The 20,337-nt window shown below is 35.4% G+C and overlaps 1 protein-coding gene across 1 annotated transcript; it reads right to left on the reverse strand.

The window, feature by feature from the left end:
- Nucleotides 1-3,208: 3,208 nt before the first annotated feature.
- Nucleotides 3,209-19,698, reverse strand: LOC149801843 (uncharacterized). Its single transcript, XM_089956212.1, has 8 exons — nucleotides 19,548-19,698; nucleotides 14,265-14,358; nucleotides 13,789-13,927; nucleotides 13,363-13,454; nucleotides 11,383-11,451; nucleotides 9,963-10,165; nucleotides 5,929-6,007; nucleotides 3,209-5,292 (listed from the first exon to the last, which is right to left on the reverse strand). Exons 1-8 carry the CDS (start codon nucleotides 19,622-19,624, stop codon nucleotides 5,245-5,247), a joined length of 801 nt encoding a protein of 266 aa, XP_089812338.1. The 5' UTR covers nucleotides 19,625-19,698; the 3' UTR covers nucleotides 3,209-5,244.
- Between the last annotated feature and the right edge of the window lie 639 nt (nucleotides 19,699-20,337).

Genomic DNA, 20,337 nt, shown 5'->3' on the forward strand with positions numbered 1-20,337 from the left:
CAATTTATAAAACATACTTTTTCAATTTTTCTTTTCTTATAATTGCATCTGCTGTATGAATTCTTTGGTTAAGATGAATTATGTGATTTATAATGTGGTTTATTTTTTTGCCATTAACCTTCTCCACAGTTGCGTCTGCTGTATGAGGGTAGCCCCATGGCATTCATTGTAGAGCAGGCGGGAGGCTTGGCTACTACAGGAACCATGCCCATCCTTGACGTTACTCCTGAGAGTGTCCATCAGCGAATTCCTGTCTTCCTTGGATCAAAGGACGATGTGCAGGATGTTATTGACCTTTATGCAAAGCACAAGAAGTAGAGCACTACCATAAAGATTCAGTGTGCCATTTTTTGCACAGTTAATATAATGGTGTCAGATACATATATATAACCAGAAGTTATCCCCAACTGCAAATTCCATTGACAATACTAGTCTGCAGTTTCAGTCAATCATTGGTCACGATTAAAACGATTGATCAACAGTTCGTTTCTATATATTACCAGTTGTATATGTGGGAGATGCATTACTTTGACTGGAATACCATTTTTAGGAAGTGCATTTAAGTATTAGTGGTTGTGAGTGTATGCAACATGAAGGTAGATGATTTTACTGATTACAAAAGATACCAAAGATCATATGAAATGTTATTTCTGTATGAAAATGATTTGTCAGTGATTTGTCTGTCCATTATAAACAGATTCATGCTTAATCTGCATGCCATTTATTTAAAGGCTTTCTGATCATTCTTGATAAATTGACTAAAAAAGAAAATGAGATAGTTCTGATCAAACAGAATTAACTTCTTAAGAAAAAATAATTAGAACCAAAATGGACAAAGTGAAACAATTGACAAACCTTACTGCAGTGTTCACTGTTTATAATAGTCTTATTCACTCAGACTCATCAATTTTTTTCACTATGGTAAGTGGATACCAAGATATGGTTTCTGTCTATAAAGTCGGGTTGTCATGAATCCTTTTATGTCTTCAGTGCTATCTCTATTTATTCAGAATTCTAAATACTGTTCTCTCAGCAATCTCTAGGCTCCAGAGTAATTTATATATACATCTCAACCAGCTGTCAGGATGTAAATTTTATTTGGATACTGTCTACAGTAATTTTTAATCCATTATAGTGTATGCTGAAAAACATAAAAGGGACTGTTTCATTGCATTTCCCCAGAAATGTCACAAAATAACAGGATTTATTTTTGTGACTTCAGCCTCATATTGCCAGATTTCTAAAACTTGGTGAACCCTCTGTTCAGCATTTTGTTGAACAGCTTTCATATGTATGGACAGACAAATGGACAGTCGGGACAAAAGTTAGTTTTCTTCTCATACTGTTGCAGTTAAACAAAATTTATTACCTTTCTCAGTTGAAATTAATGCTCCTTGCAGTTAGGGATTAACATAAAGTATTTTTTTTTTATCACAGGTTGTACACAAAACATTGTGTTTTGTTTAGAGACTTATTTATGAGTTGACAATCAACATGTAATTTTGTATAAAAAAAAGAAAAAAAACATTGCTTACAGTTTGACAATTGTTTTTAAGATTAAACCTGATCTTGATGATATTTGTTTTTCATTAATGTGTGAATTTGCCGTGTGACCTTGCTTAAGTCAAGTCCAACTGCAGATTGCATAGATGCAGATCTGCAATAACATAATGCACCTGCAGATCTGGGTCTGTGCCACTTTTTAGGAGTAATCAGTTACAGTCAGCATAGATCACAGATGTTAGATCAGGGTATATATGATTTGCCATTGGACTCTACTTACAAAAACTTACAAGTTGGACTTGATGATAGCATGTATACAAAATTATCTTCTTTTGTTTGATTCATTCTTACATTATGATATTTGATAAACATGTCATCTTTATGCTTTTGGAGTATTGCTTTCGTCAATATTCAGTACCCATGCACTCTTGTTTTACTTTACACTGTAATTTTATTAAATTTTAACATCTAAAATTAGTGGCTGTCTTTAAAAAAATGTAGTTCATAGCTTTATTTACAAGAGGTTTTTCTTCTTTTGATTTGTATATAATTGGGAAAGTATGCTGGTGCATGTTTGACATTAAATGTCATCTGTGAGAATAATAATGTCCTAGTTTTTGTGAGGGTGATACAGTTAGTACAACAACTGTTTTTCATTGTTACCCACTTTAGAAGGAGTTGGACAGTCATCTACACTGAAAACACATTTATTATTAATTCCTTTCTCATCAGAGTAATTAAACATTGTAATCAAAACATTTTTGGCTTTATTATTTTGTATATTTATGTTAGTATTTCATTTTAATCAGCCAGTGTGGGTATGTGAGAAAGCTTTCCAGTAGCTTCCCGTGGGTCAGTCGTTCTTCCTCAGGTTTTCTGGTGTTCTTCCTTCATTAGTTATACTGGCCACCATATATAGCCTATCGTTTGCTGAAAAATGGCATTAAACCCAAAACAACAACAATATATTTAATCCATTTTGTTTATATCCTTATTTGTACTAATTTGATTGCTGATGTATTTACATGTGCATGCTCACCTATCTGTTCACTCATTGATTGGAACCTGATCAAGTAAATGGATTTATGCAAGCTGAAGTTGAAATAACCTTACTATGCTCTACTTTTTTCCAGTGGTTCATAATAACACTTGACAGACATTGAAAAATGTTCGCACCTATATTGTTTTAAGATAAACTGTGGATCTAGAGCACTGAATAATTAAGTTAGAAACTAAGAGCCAAGTTTGAGAGTCCATATGAAAACTGTTCAGTTCATCCACTTAATTTTATTTAGAGTCAAAAGAGATTTATTTCCAGGGTGTACATCATCCTTTAAATGATGGAATGTGTGGGGCAGCTGCATTTGTGTTTGCAAGATTGGATTCTGTTGTGAACATTGAAATGAAATACCTTATATTCTTGCATAAAAGTCCAACTGCAAACTGCACAGATCCAGATCTGTCATTACTTAAGGCACCAGCAGATCTGGGACAATGCAGTTTGTTAGGAATACAAAGTAAAACAAACACAGACCCTGATCTACCAGCACATTGTGCGATGGTAGATCAGGGCTAATGTTTGAAGTTTGACCTATTATTGGCTGTACATGGTAGTATTTGTAACTTTTTTTGAATAGAAAGGAAATTTTTCTAGATGCTAAAATATTTAATAACATTGATGTATAATTTGAAGAAAAAAAGGCAATTGTCAATCATAAACCTTTTTATTCAGCCACAGATAACTCTGTTGAAACAAACATGAAATAGTCACATCTTGTATGTTGGACTTGTTAACATAAGAAAAACATACACTGAAAATACATCTCAACAGAAATCAACTTTAAAAAAGAGTCTCAGCACAAAACTAGCAAATTTTAAAAATGATCCTCGCTTCAGTGTCAAACAGAATAAGGGAGACCAAGGTTGTGTATTTTAAGTTTACTAAATTAAAGTAAACAGAATGTAATTGTAAACAAGTTTAGTTGAGATATGAGCAAAATGACCCAAAATATATTCAACTATTTTAATATATTCAATAAATACAGCAGAACAAAATAAACCTTAAAGGCAAAAATATTAGATTTCTTAATGATTTCAACTGTTTGGTATAATATATCCTTTATTCTGCTATATTTAAAAATCGGACATCAACATATTCAAATTTTTCAAATATATAAATATGTTAAATGTGATAAAATTACAAAATCCATGGATACAAATGCCCATCTACATTGCAAAATATCAACAGGTAGTAACATTTATGACAGATTACAAATGCATTGTAGCATTCACTTCCAAGACTCTCATCGGACAACAAAGAACTACAACTCTTATGAAAAAAGAGACTGGAGTTGCTCATAAATTCTATTGCTATCTCAGAACCATGTATGGATAAATCATACTTTTCAATAATAAATAAATAAATAAATAAATAAATAAATAATAAAACCATATAAAACAATTTCTGGGAGTACTACTATTTTGTACTTTTACAATACAGTAAATCATACTTTTTAATAATTCATCCATCAAGTACTAGACAGTTATAAACAATCAATGGCAGAAAGAAAAAATACCAGGAGATTCCTTTGTAATAATGAAAATAACAATCACAAATTATTTTACAGCCAAGCCTTATGTAATGATCACCTTTCTTCTGTCACTATCAGTCATATCCAGTTGGTATTAGATTTTCCCAGCCATTATTTTCCACTTAAGTTTCACCCAAAAGGCATCTACTTTGGACAGCCCAATTTTGTTTTTACTTCCACTTGGTAGCTGCTTACGATATATAACTTGCACTATGCTTCATAGGGTAATCATATTTTCTCTAATGCTATGCAAATATTCCTATACTTGAGAAGGATTTGTTTTTACAAGCACTCCAGTATATATATATAAAATTTTGTGCAAGACAAAGACAGAGTGCCAGGTTTTCAACCATATTCATGTCTTTTGAAGAAAGATGGCGATAACATAGTCATTAGTTGTTTACAAATTGAAATTGAGTCACGTTCAACTGACAAATTTCCAGTCTGACAGTTATCAACAGGTATTGTATATTTGAAATTTGAAGAGGCCATTTATAAGGTTTCGTTGTGGGGTGCATGTCCATAGGGTGAAGACAAGCAGACACTTTCCATCAACTTTTCATGTATTTTGTAACGTTATATCTAAACATTTAAATTTTTCAAGCTTTTATTTTAGAAAAAAAAAGTTTAACTGTATATAAAACTGAATGAGCAAGGACCAAAGTTTTTTATTTTCATGCCACATTAGCTATTTCCTAAACTTTGAGAACTGCAAGGATTATACAGTCAGTATTTGTTGCAACAGTATCTTTTCCAAAAAAATTAATCATTTTAAAATAAAGATGGTAATGTTGCACAAGCATCAAAGCTCATGAAAACAAAATGAGATGAAAACCATATAAAACAATTTCTGGGAGTACTACTATTTTGTACTATTACAATACAATTGAGATATCATTGTTTTTTATAGCAACACAATATTTTCTAACAATGGTCGGTTAATGTACAGACATCTATGAATGTTTACGTATAACAAAAACTAGTTTTACTGTTATTATTTCTAGACATCTCTGATCACATCTCTAATCTAGATAAATACTATTTGTGAATATCACAGACCAAATTTCTGACCAGGACAGAAATGCAACATTTTGGGGTTGTTTTTTTTTTTTATTGTTTAAACTACTGGCAGTTTCTTTGTCCAGTGACATTAGTCCTCTTCATCAATCTGCTCTCCCTTCTTGAGCTTCGCTATAATCTGGAAAATAATGCAGATGTAAACAAATTTCTTGACTCATGTTAACATATATACAGCTGCAAAAAGCACAGACCAAGATCTACTTTATGTTTTATGACCAATGGGACAAGTCTGCTTGCACATTATGTGATAGGTGCACAGTAGACAAAATTCAAAAAGTAATCTCATGATTTTAAAGGTTTCTTGCAAAGACCTGATTACCCTATATACTCAGTTATAAGTCTAGTCCAACTGTGAGCTATACAGACCCAGATCTGCCATTGCATAATGTGCTGGCAGATCTGGGACTATTCAGTTTGTTAGGAGTAATCAGTATAACAAACAACATGGACCCAGATCTGATGGCACATTATGTAATGGCAGATCAAGGTGTATGATGTTTGCAGTTTGATATGACATGTAAGCAAGTACAGATGGTACTGTTGTGATGAAAGCTCTCATTCTGCACTTCAAGAATACCTTTTCTAAAGGAAATGTGTAAAATTTGAAATAATAGAGTCCAAGTATACAAGTTGTATTTATAAGCTTATCAGCAGGTCAATCCAACAGTAAAAATAAAATAAACTTTCATGCAATTTCGTTAGACAACATTGTTCAGTTTGATATTTGAAAAAATTGATGCAGTACTGTACATACATTTTTAAGCTTCTGAACTTCTTTGGAGTCTGTTATTTTCGTCGCCTCATTGGCAATTTGCCTCACCCTTGATGCGTGTCTTAAAACAAAAAAAGAAAATTGTGTAAGTCAAAGAATAGCTTGAGATTTATGAGCAATGTTGTTGTATGGCCAGTAACAGTGGTGGAGGAAGAACCTGGGGAAAACCCCAGAAAGAACCACTGACCCATGAGAAGCTACTGGCAAGCTTTCTCACATACCCACAATGAGCAATGAAAACATTTCAACCAAAATCTTACTGAGACTCACATACCAGGGGACAAGTGCTCTCAGAGGTTGCAGAATTGCCATTTCACCTGACCTCAACCCCTAAGAGGCCTCAAAAAGTGTTTTTTTTAAATAAACAATTTTGAAAATAATAACATACTTCATTGTATACTTTGGTGTCTTTTAAATCTTTATATAGTAAATTATATGGGCTTGTTTTGGCATTCAAAAGGTCAACATAAGCAGGGCCTAGGGGCTTCAAACTCAGGAAGTGACTTGTATCTCTCTGCCTCAGAAGGTAACTGCAAGGGAATTGAAAATTCTCTTTCTGGCTCACCTACTATTACCCATTCTCATTTACCATACAGTGAGGTTCCCAGTGCAGTACTAGATCATAAAGTGGATTTGTTAATGAGGACAGAGAATACTATTAACTGTACAACTTTTTGTTCACCAGGCTGCATATATATTCATTAACAAAAGAAAGAACTGCACACAGAAGAATGGCTGATCTCAACAACCGACCATAGCTACAAAATTTTGCAATTTCATGTCAAGTGACCATGACCATTGATGGCAGACTCAGTATGGAGCTGCCTTCCTCAAATGTACAGAAACTGTGATGGTCATAAAAACTGAGTACAGGCAAACTTGAAGAAAGTATACATCATGTGGAACCCAAAGTGATAACTTTAGTTCCTGTTGCCATGACCTTTGACCTATGGGCTCAAGAATCAATAAGGAAGTGTCTCTGCCCAAGTGCATGCTATCTGCAAAGTTTTATGAAAATTGGGTCAGGCAACTTTATACATAGAACCATAGAATGAATATTATAATGTTGGCTCCTGTTACATTGATCTTTCACCTGTTGGCGTCAGAATTAATGGGAAGCTACCAAGGTCCAAGTGTAGTCTTCCACTGAAGTCTAGTGCAAAATAAGGCAAGGAAATATGACTTCTTATGCATAAATAAAACTAGCATTTTCAGCTTCAATGACCTTGATCTTGGCCACAGCAGTACAAAAGTTGACAAACTTATGACAAGACCTATGGTTGAGTTACATATGTGGTTTGAAGGAAAAATGACAACAATTCAAGTTGTGTTTAAAAAACCACTGTCTCCAGATTGCTATAGTTACCCATATCTTTGGTCAGGCAGGGTCCTTTTACTTCTCAAAGAAATGAGAGTGCACAGATGTAAATTATTTGCACAATTTAGACCCCACCTTCTCCACAAAAATGTTGTTGTTGTTGTTGTAGGGTTTAATGCCATTTTTCAGCACACGATAGGCCATACGTGGCGGCCAGTATTAATGGTGGAGGAAGAACCCGGGGAAAATCCCGGAAAGAACCACCGACCCACAAGAAGCTATTGGCAAGCTTTCTCACATACCCACATTGGCTGAATCCGAGACTAGAACCCACGCAGACAGAGGTGAGATGGCAGTGATCCGTAACGGAGAGCGCTTTCGGCCACTTGGGGCCCCTCCACAAAAATGAAGGAAAAATTAGAGGTAACAAAACTGCTATGTATAATTCACATCATAATATTTTTCTTGAATCACGTTTTTAAATTTTTTTATTTTGAATGCTCTTTGTACATTGAAAAAGACATTTGTACTAACGTTGACTATTTCATTTACCCTTTTTAATTCTTATAAGTACTAACTTAAGAGTAGCAAGGATCTTCTAGGACATTTTTAGATCAATATGTATCATAAATTACCTGCAATATATGTCAGAATGGATGCAAAAATGTTTGCTACTGATACTAACAGATATATAATCCTAAATTTAGGGTAGAAAATGCAGTAGATACTGTATGTTGCCTTCCATCAGAACACTGCTGCAGCTAACTTCAGCCTGTCAACTATGTAAGAGTAGCTAGGTTTCTAATCATCTAACTTCAACCTGTCAACTTTGTAAGAGTAGCTAGGTTTCTAGTCAACTAGCTTCATCCTTGTAAGGATAGCTACATTTCTAGTCAGATAACTTCAGCCTGTCAACTATGTAAGGGTAGTTAGGGTCTAGTCAGCTAACTTAACAACCTGTCAACTATGTAAGGGTAGCTAGGTTTCTAGTCAGCTAACTTCAGCCTGTCAACTATGTAAGGGTAGCTAGGTTTCTAGTCAGCTAACTTCATCCTGTCGACTATGTAAGGGTAGTTAGGTTTCTAGTCAGCTAACTTCAACCTGTCAACTATGTAAGGGTAGTTAGGTTTCTAGTCAACTAATTTCAACGTATCAACTATGTCTTTGTAGCTAGGTTTCTAGTCTGAGGAAGAATGTATGTCTTGCCGTATGACAGTCAACCCTGACATGTACCAACAACTACTGACCACCGACCAATACTAAAGCAAACAAAGGAGTGAGGGATCATGTGATTTGCAGAAGCTTGTCAGATATTCGCAAATAATTTCCATCACCTACCCAACTGACACCATATATTATACAAACTGAAATCGTTATAACTTTAAAATTTGTGAATAATTTTTTTATTCAATTTAGAGCAAACACTAAAATATTTGCACTATATCATGCTGCATATGTGTAAGGATAACAAACTCTAATTTTGTTAATAAGAAGACACAGTTATCTCTGCACTCGATGTTATGCCAATTCACACCCACTCCCTTTGATCTTCTCAACCAACCACATTAAACCTCATTGTCCAAACGGAATGTGTGAGCTCTCTCTTGAGTTCTGATCTCTGTATTATATAATTTCCCTGCTATTAGTATTCTGTCTGTGTGTGTGTGTGTGTGTGTATATATATATATATATATATATATATATATATATATATATATATATATATATATATATATATATATATAGTTACATCTCTGGTTTTAAAGTAAGTAACAGTAAAGAGAGCGAAAACCAACAAGTTTTGTAAAATTAAAGAAAAAGATTATTTCTCTAGAATGCAAAGTGAAAACATAAAAAGAACATACAGTATTGTGAATTGAATCCAAAATAGTCATAAAAGTTCTATCACAAGTTCAAATGTATGAAGTTCCAATTGAATTTCAGTGGTATTCCGAATAAGTTCCAATACTGAAAGTGCTTATATGCCTGTCTCTAATGTACTAATGTGCGAGTGTCTGGATTATGGTGATGTGTTAACAGACTCTGGATGTATCACAATAATATAATATAAAATGTTCTTGTCCGAATTCACTAAAATTCCAAATTAATGTTTTTGTCCAAGAATATTATTGAGCACTTTGTAATTCCAGTGGATAATAGTTTCAATAAATAAATCCACCGATATGAAAAACTGAACACAACAATAAGGCTGATTCGGCTTCAGATGTTAATGCAGGAATAAGTAATTTTTCAAGAAACATATTAGCTGTCAACTATGTTGTTTACAAGATAATGTTGCAGGTCAGGTACACTATGAACTTGAAGTTGGACAGGGTCAGGTACAAAATGGAGATGTACATTATATAAAATCATCAAGAAACCCAATAAACAATACAAATTATATATATATATATATATATATATATATATATATATATATATATATATATATATATATATATATATATATATAACACGTAGTCGTGAACGATCGTAGAAAATATACAACAATTCGGCAATCATTCTGATGTTCGCTGATGTGATTTTCTGCAGGTGTTATTTTTAAAAATAAGGAATTAATAAAGTATCTTTTAAGTGTGATGACTTACATTTTAAAATTTTGTTTTGCTCTTTATAGGCTATAATGCAACAGCACATATAAAGCGAACAGTCTTGGAAAGTAGATGCATGCACTTACGAAAGGGAAACTAACGCCTCCTCAACTGCAGTATCTGTTGGACTGACGCTGACCAACATGGCCGTTTTACAGTTCCCGCCCAAAATGTCCTGCATCAACATTGTAAGTTTATTGTTTCGATATGGTGCAAAAGACTGTCCGCTTGCCAACGCTGCCACCACGCTGCCGAAATCGGAGATAGACTTGTTAATGGCTAACGATTCCTGCAAAATCAAAATTACAGTTCTGTTGAAATGCATACCCTATGATATATTTTTCCAGTTAAATGTGGCTCATCCCCTGCAAAAACGTTCACACCCTTGAAGCTTCACCCCTTAGGAATAATAGAAAATAAAAATTCTTAAACTATTTTGCACATATACAGACAACAATATTTATATGTATCCCAGTCGCTTGAAGTCTCTCTGTTCGAGCAGTGTGGGAGAAATTGCACACACACGACATTACGTACACACGCCCTGATGTATGGTATCGTATATTCACACTTTGTTCTTTGACTAGCGTGGGGATTTTAAAAAAAAGAATCTTATTACGCCAGACATGGACATTAAATACCATGAAATCTGTCCCATTTTAGAACCTCTGATGCTTGCTTGGAAAACAGACAGTTAATTATGTCAGTCACAGAAACTGAAGAATATATATATGGAGAGAGATAGAATAATAAAATTGTATGGAGAGAGAGAGAGAGTACATTAACAAATTGTGATATATGAATAATACCATTCTAAAATTCATCTATATACCTTTAAATTTAAAGCAAGAATAACGCACACTATAGGTGTCACAATATCATTCAGTAATTGTGTGCATTTGTATTGACCTTCATTTATTTAAAAATAAAGAGCTAAAAAAATATATTTCATCATTCATGTTTTTTTTAAAATACAAACAGTTAACTAAACAAAGGAAAAGCACCTCATACAACTGTAGTGTGAAAAAGAACAAATATCTTTGTGTCATTTTATCATTCTCATTCTTTAAGTGGCCAAATAGTACAGACCTTAAATTAAAGAAGTCGTCAGAGTGCTTGTTTTACGGTAAGTCTGGTAGAATCATTCATATCGGTTTGGTAAGTTGTTTGACTTTATTAAATCTATGTAATTTATGGGTCTGGAAGCAAATCTGATTAGCTGGTGGCACAGTGTTTTATTTATCAAACTAGAAGCAGAAAGAAAAATTATCACTATGGGTCACTTTTCCATGCATGATTTCTTCTCAGCTGCAATGTATGAAAATAGGATTGTTTATGTCTTGGTCCTGAGATGAATTTTCACTTATCGATGTGCCAGCGATAATAAAATAAAGAAAAGATAATTAAACAAATAAAAAAAAGTACATTTAACTGTGCATTGCATACCCTGGCCCAGAGCAGGTGCCAGCGTGCTCCTACCCTGAATGTGTGCACGATGATACTCACTTTCACTTGCTCTGAGCCACCTTTAGTTTTCGGAACCCGCCTACCTCCAGCTAGATCCACTAAAGTCAACTAGAGAGAGAATGGTTGAAAGCTCTGTCATATATATATATATATATATATATATATATATATATATATATATATATATATATATATATATATATATATATATATACCCCCAAACAAAATAAAACAATAACAAAATTTAGTTTGTTTTAAATAAAATGGCCTGGAGAAGTTATCAATCGCTAGGTATCCACATATTTGCTAAAAAAGTAACTTGTAAAAGACTTTGGGTAAATGGGTAAATGTTTTCACGACTGACAGCAAATAGTGTAATTATCAGAGGCGCACGGTATTACCTGTATACTGGATTACCGCGATATTTTTTCCCCCGGTGGCAAAGCACTTTTGTCACTGTACCCGTACTTGGATAGTTTTCAGCAATAAGGGATGCATGGAAATTCCAGAGTAATCTTGTTAACAAATTGTCATTATTCATGACCAGTTAATTCAAACAAAATATCTTAATTTACGAATCAGTTGTACCTTCACAGATTAGTGGTGAATATTATAAATATGTTGTTGTTTCGGGGGTTTAACGCCATTTCTGAGCGCAAGATTGTTAGTACTTGGAGGCCAGTACAACTGGTGGAGGAGGAACTCAGAAAGCCTAGGTGAGAATCACCGACAAACGGGAAGCTACTAGCAAGCTTTCTCACATATCCACATTGGCCGAGCCCCAAGACTCGAACCCACACGGACAGAGGTGAAATGACACTGATCAGTAAAGACGAGCGCTTTAGTCCACTCGGCCACCCAGTGCCACATATTACAGATATAATTATGTTTATGAACCTTTAATCACATGTTTGACATGTATCACGTATGCCAACGCTGTGGTCAACTGGAATGATGTAAAAAATATTCGGGCCAAATCTAACTTTTGGAAAATTTTCGGATTTAGAAAAAAAAAAAAAAAAACACTTAAAGTCTTAGCTATTTACTAGCGCATGGGAATGTGCTATGTACACGTATTCCTTTGTAAGACTGCGAATCATCCACCGATATTTAGGAGCTCACTTGTTGACGTAATTAAGTCACCTCAATATTTTCCCTTTTGTTGAGTGTGTTTTATATTTACTGGCTCAGTTTGATACATATATTGACAGGTTGTTTCTCAAAGTTTCCCTGCCTGTTCCATCAATAGTGCTGCTAGTAAATTGTAGGCTTCACTATCAACACTTCCTATTTGTATCAATTGGCTCTTTAATGTTAAGCACGATGTCTTTCACAGTGTTAGTCCTACATGTCAGACTTCGACGCTGATATTTATATTTTGGTATAGCACTAAAACAAAATTAACATGTTCTATGCCTTACATTGTAGGACTATCACAGTGTTAGCGATGGTATAAGCTTAATCATCCCACTTTAGTTGAAGTTTTTAGATTCCAACTTATACAACATATAACATACACATAACAAATTCATCTTCTATAAGGTAGTGACTTTTGGGGGGTGGGGTGTTGTGTCTGTGAGTTTCTGTTGAGCTGAAATTTTTTCTTTTCTTTTATCTCGAGATAATTAATATTTTTCCCCAAATAATATCATGACTATATTATGGTGTTATTTTGCTATAAATCAGAGCAAAATATTTTTCCAGCTATTGACAGGTGGGTATTAAACCAAAAAGTGTCAGGTCCCTGCCCCATAATGAAATGTTGGTCCCTAAAATAATTGCGGTATACCGTGGTACATGTACGTATCGCTTGGTACGTTAAGGGATACCGCGGTACAAAATTTTTCGTGGTACCCAGCTCTTGTAATTATCATGTTTGACACAATGCTTTGGAGGGCATTGGTCAGCTGTCAACTTGAACTTCAAATATTCAGTCAGTGATTGAGGAAATAATAAATTATTTCCAAGAAATGAAAATGGTTTCAAATTTATTTATTTAAAAAAAAATTATAATCATACCTTTCCGAAGCACACTTTGTCATTCGTAATGTTTCGGCTCTTTATTTTGAGTCCGACAAACAAGTGAGACATGGATGAATCCTCAAAACCCTCTAAAAAGCAAAAAGATGCATATACTCTTGATGAATGAAAATAAACGAGTTTCAGTCTCCATACGATTAAACGACGAACTAAACAAAAGTACAATCCGCTGGGCATATTTAAGTACACAGAGTAAACGAGAACAGCGTGTCAGGAATATTATAAGAGAAATGTATATATTTAAATATAATTCTGAGAGAATATATATCTACTGTAGATCGAGTATGAGCATAATTAATTTATATAATTATATAAGTTGTAATAGACAATTAGTAGCAGAGTGTCCACTTCTTCTGCACACACACACACACACACACACACACACACACACACACACTACTTTACCTGCGGATATGGTGTGCCTAAGTTTTAGGCCGTCTTCAAATAGTTGTGCCAGTTTCTTCTGATTGGGTGCTTCCTTCTCTGTTATCCCACTTATGTTAACCACGCCCTTTCTATCCTTCCTTATATCCATTTTCACCTCCTATAAGCATAATACCAAATAGTCCAACTGACAAATTCTTTTTCTGTTAATATAGCCTGCACATTTTTCGTTCGATAATTTATCAAGTATATTTTAAAACAGTAACTGAGTAGAGTATATTTTGTGATATGATAGATAAATCTTTCATCTAAAGGGTTATAATGACTTGTTATCAGCAACTCCATTATCTCTGTCAATCTCTCTCCTGCTGTTCTGAAAACCGCGGAAATGTGTATTTTCCGCAAAATATTTCAGGGAATGTTCAACATTTCTAGATACATAAGAGGAAGAATAATACGGATGCGAAAAATGTATGAATTTGTTAAAGACGACTTACATCATCTGAAACTCCTTTTGTAGAAAATAAGTCGATCATCTTGTCGTTATACAACTCAAGCATATAGGCCGTCACCGTGCATTCAAGCTTACTCCTAAAAGAAAACGTTGTCCTTTTATCATTTCTTTTTTAATTACAAAGAAAAACAGAAACAGGTGCATGGTTCAGAATTTTAATCTCAACTATCCAACTACGTGGGCTATCAGAGCGGTATATTTAACAGACCAACCTGGACTGTCCAAGCGGTATGTTTAGCAGACCAACCTGGGCTGTCCAAGCGGTATGTTTAGCAGACCAACCTGGGCTGTCCAAGCGGTATGTTTAGCAGACCAACCTGGGCTATCCAAGCGGTATCTTTAACAGACCAACCTGGGCTGTCCAAGCGGTGTGTTTAACAGACCAACCTGGGCTATCCAAGCGGTATGTTTAGCAGGCCAACTTGGGCTGTCCAAGCGGTATGTTTAACAGACCAACCTGGGCTGTCCAAGCGGTATGTTTAGCAGAACCAACAAGTTCTCCTGCACTAATAATTGAACAGTCACCAGAATGGAGATAACCACGCCTCATCTGGGTGATCAATTTAATCCAAATCAAGCAATTATTTTTCTTTCTTCTTTCATTTCCTATGTTAATATTATCACAAAGTCAGAATAGAGATCAAGGGTATACGGTGAACATAAACTTTTCATGATAAACAGTTAGTTTATGGTAACGATAATTTGAATTTGTATATTTTACTTTGCAAAAACTGTCTACGCGTCATAAACTCGGCCAAACTTGACTGTCCCGGTGGGATTACGTCCTGATTCACACAAATCCCATGATAATATTTGTTATACATCAGTTAACATTTCGAACGTGTAATTTTAGCAGTTGATCAATTAGCGCACATAAAATACGTACCTTTGCAATTATTCAGTTTGCGTATACCAAACCAATTTACATCACAGGCATTTCTGAATTAGCTTTACATCTCTCCTGATTTAAACAATTGGTCGATATGTATGAAAAAAAGCAGAGCCTTCCAGACTAGAAAACCAGCTTACATAGATATCTGCTACATTAATGTCTTGATGCGCATTACTGCTTACAGCAAAATCAGAAGCAAAACACTTGAATAGTATTTTTCAAGTTGGACTAGGCTGATAAATCAGCCCTTCACCCGTGATGATATATCAGTACCAACACAGATTTATGGGGTTGATCTATCGGACTAGTTGGCGACGTTCAATTTCAAACAAGTTGTTGTCCGTAATTATACTATAATTAAGATCTCCCAGAAACGGTGTAATGCACAAAGACACAAAAGTAGCTATTACTTATCTCGGCTGGTCTTCTTCTTGTTGTTTAACGTTATTTCGCAGCGCAAAATACCTGGCGGTTATAGTCTGCCTATAAATTCCCGTTTGTTTGTACCCCCTATCGATTTCAATAACGAAAACGTTTAATGTGATAAAAAGTACAAAAAACAAAGTCCATTGAATCAATGATTTATAATTTCTCAAATGACTGTGGCCAGAATGGCACTAATACGGCATTCCCTGCACCTTTCATGCTTAACGGACTTTCCATACTAACACGGCGCCATATTGCGTACACTATGGGCTAGTAGCCAAGGGTTTTCATGCGGCCCGCCAAGGGTTTTCATGCAGCCTAGGAACAAGTCATCATTCGCACTGACTCTGTTTATGTTACTCTGTTTATCAAATAAATGTGCTTCCGTTGAAGTTTAAGTTTTCAAATATTAACAACATATTAACAACTGAAAATTAATTATGATGTTATTTAGAAAAACCTTTTGTTTCTGCTATTTTAAATATTAATTATTTTACTTAATGAACTATGCGGCCCGCGACAAGGTGTAAATTTGTGTATGCGGCACTTGCACTGGAAAGTTTGCCCACCTCTGGGCTAGTTTATTTCTATCAGATAACATAATGACGTAGTTCATCCTATTCGGTAACTGACGGATAATTCCGTAAATTACCATAACGTTGAGAGTTTGGAATCATATCCGTTTGCTCGCATGAGCATAGAAATTAATCCACTTGTTTAATCCACGTGAAAGGCAAATTTGTTTTTGTCATTCTTTTCCTTTGCTTGATTCGACGTTGTAAATATCGGAAGCAGACGACTTATATTATTAGACTTATTAGAGATAAGCTTGACACCACAGTTTCAATTGACTCGTCGTCACCATACAGTTGGGATACAGAATTTGAGCGGCAACCATTAGCAGCATTTGAACCTGTCTCTATGGATTTCGTACGTACAATCCTGATGAAGAGTGCACCAAAGTCATGTGAACTTGATCCAATTCCAACGTCACTGCTGCTTGAGTACTTAGATCCAGTATTGCCTTCACTAACTGGTGTTATGTTATTAATACCTCTCTCTCATCAGGGGAATTCCCATCATTTTTCAAAACTGCGATTGTAAAGCCTCTGCTGAAGAAACCAACACTAGACCATAACGATTTAAAGAACTACCGCCCAGTTTCTAATGTCCCATTCATATCAAAAATCTTAGAAAATGTTGTTCTATCCCAGCTTGTATCTCATCTGAATTCAAAGTCTTTTTAGCAATGTACAATCTGCATATTGCCCTAGCCACAGTACTGAAACTACTCTTCTAAAGTAGTTAATGACATTCTCTCTGCGTTGGATAGCGGAAAGATTACAGTCCTCACCCTCTTTGATTTGTCTGCAGCATTTGACACAATAGACCATGATATATTACTTCACCGTCTCCAGCATGTATTTGGCATTTATGATACAGCCTTACTGTGGTTCAAGTCCTACTTGGTCAGCAGGACAAAAAGTGTATCTGCAAATAGAATACACCCCAGCCCAGTTGATCTATGTTGGGGTGTTCCACAGGGGTCTGTTCTTGGATATGTTATCTTCATTGTATACACTCAGTCGCTCTCAAGTGTCATAGATCATCATCCAGTGTCTCACCAACTGTACGCTGATGACACCCAAATATACAAATCTAGCCACCCAAATGAAGTTGATGCTACCGTCCAAGGTGTAGAGAGGCGCATTTCTGATGTGAAATCATGGATGACATGTAACAAGCTGCAGATGAATGATGATAAAACTGAGGCCATTCTGATCACAATACAAAGACTTTCTCATTCACATCCTTTACCTCAAACAATAAATATCAGCAACACCAACATTAAATTCACACAATCAGTACAAAATCTAAGTGTTACTCTGGACAGTACTCTCACATTGCACCAACATGTCATGAACATATGCAAGGCTGCATATCTTGAGCTGAAACGCATCAGCTCCAGTCGCAAATATCTTTCAGTTGATGCCACTAAAACACTTGTGTGTTCATTAGTACTTTCAAAACTGGACTATTGTAACTCAATTCTGTCTGGTTCATCTCAATATCTGCTCCAGAAACTTCAAAAAGTTCAAAACACAGCTGCTCGGATCATACTTAGAGTACCAAGATCAGAGCACACCTCCCCGCTGCTCTGTACCCTACACTAGCTATCCATTCGATCCAGAATCAAACACAAAATTTGTTCTCTGTGCTACGTTTCACTGTCGGACTCCAGTCCAACATACCTATCCGACCTCACCAATGTGTAGACACCAGCAAGATACTTAACGCTCCTCTTCTGAAAATCGTATACTCATTATTCCCACTATGAAAACAAAGTCATATTGACAGCGTTCTTTTGCATACCAGGGCCCAGCAACGTGGAGTGAATTGCCCACTGAACTTAGACACAAAGATACAGTGATCCCATTCAAGACTGCTCTCAAAACTCACTTATTTCGGCTGCAAGAACAAACTTAAAGACCTAATAATATTTCCTACCTGAAATATTCTCAGCATGTTTTTTTTTTAATATTTTCTAATTTCATGGTGTTTGTTTTTGTAATCATATCATTATACGTTTTTTTATCTTATAGGTGTTGTATAATGTTGTAAAGCGCTTAGAGCTTCTAAAGATTAGGCTCTATACAAAGTCCTCATTATTATTATTATTATTATTATTTGCATCTGTAATCGTGCACTCTCCCCTCTGCTGAAAATGGACTTGTCCAGGAACTGGAAATGGATCTCGAGCATGTCCGTCTATTATATTGAAAACTGTCGTTAAGCATGAAACGCGCAGTTGACCACGGGTTAGGGCCTCTCTACTAAAGTCAGGTTCGAAATTATAAATCAGTGAATGAACTGACTAAGTTCCTGGCACTTTTTTTTAATCACATTAATGATTTCCATTATTGAAATTGGTAGGAGGGTTCAAACAAACGGGGAAGTATAGTCAGACTATAGTGTAACTGGTGGAGAAAAAACCCCGACTAGACACCACCAACCTAGGGTAAAGCTACTGGCAGATTTCTTACATACCCATATCTCATCGACTTTGATTTCTTCTACTGGGTTACTCATAAAGCCTTTACACAAAAACTAGATGTATTCCTCTTGCTCGCGACGTAGGATAGTGGGAGCGGTATAAAAACATTTCCTACAAAATCGTCTCAGATTATTCTAAAGATGGTCATATATCTTAATGAATCTGGAAAATAATATTCCACTGTATTTCTTTAACTATATATTAGATTCAAATAAAATGACACAGAGGTAGCGCAGCACATCTGCGGTGCTGGGTTCAATCCCTGACACTTTAAAGAGATGCAGTTTTTGTTCAGACCCACCCCCACCTCTTTAACTAAGCCGAGGCGTTTATTTGCCTAAATATTTTGTGCAACGTATTTATGTACTTTTGCAATTTTACCTTGGTACCATGTAGTAAAATGGTACTACATACATGAATATTTAGCTAAGTTAAATAACTTTAACATTGAGATACGACATTGTGATCACAGTGACTAGCTCTTGCTAATGCAGGCTCGATAAAAAGTAAATACAATTTCTTTATATATATAATCAACCAGTTGAATTATTTGATCGACGATGTCCTATATATATGATTACAACACAACTGACATCAGAATATTTAATTACATACAAACTTCAGTGTATCACTCAACATGATAATAATCAAATAGCATCATCCTAACTGGTAATACTTTTTCTCCATTGGTTGCAAACAACTCTCATATATATTCAGTCCTCTGTTACATTATTGATCCTGATAAAAGAAAATCGAATGCCTTATTGTGTCTTAGGTAAAACCTATATAAAACACACACACAAAAAAAAAACAAAGGAAGATAACATTTGTAGTTTCAGTTGTGAAGAGCATTCAACTTCATGGTTAATTTTTAAAATGCAATCAACACTCACTTATGCTCCGTAGTGTAGGCAAACACTTTTTTGAAAGCTTGTGGAATTAAACCGGGACCTTTCGCGTCCCCGATCATTGTGTAGGTCTTGCCAGCGCCTGCCTGACCGAACGAGAATATGCACGTGTTGTAACCTTCCACTGCCAGTGTCACATAATCCTGCAAATAAAGACTGACAAGGTAATAAAGGAAGTTCAGAGGATTCATTGATTTTAACGGCACATCAGTTATACAAGACTATTTGGTATCGAGCGATGGGAGTAAAAAGAAAGCTTTGCTCAATGCAACAAAGGTTGGTCTGATTAAGTTTCGATTTCGCAACACATTAATTAAAAGAGTCCGGCGCGCAAAACTACTAAGCCGTCACAGGTAGCAGCATGAAAGAGCCAACGTAGTCTGCTGGTTCGGCACGGTGGTCTCGGGATCCTAAGTTAGTGATTTTGAATTTTGAAGTTGCATTGCTAATTGGAAGATTACAGATTCGAATCATTGTTGATTAGAAGGTCGTCGGTTCGAATTCCACTCTAGTCATTGTTGTTCAGAAAGAAATTTGTTCGAATTATAGCATGGTCGGTACTACTAGAACTATCGTCGATTAGAATTCCAACGTGGTAATTGCTGATCGGCAGGCTGCAAGTTCTAACTCCAGTGTGGTCATTGTTGATTGAAGGTCGCGGGTTCGAATTCCAGTGTGGTTCATTTCTAATTGGAAGGCCATGTGTTCCAATTCCAAAAGAGTCATTTCTGGAAGGAAGACCATTAGTTCAAGTTCCAACGTGGTAATTGCCGGA

The sequence above is a fragment of the Sinohyriopsis cumingii genome, chromosome 4, assembly GCF_028554795.1.
Source record: "Sinohyriopsis cumingii isolate HCF-2022 chromosome 4, ASM2855479v2, whole genome shotgun sequence".
NCBI lineage: Eukaryota > Metazoa > Mollusca > Bivalvia > Unionida > Unionidae > Sinohyriopsis > Sinohyriopsis cumingii.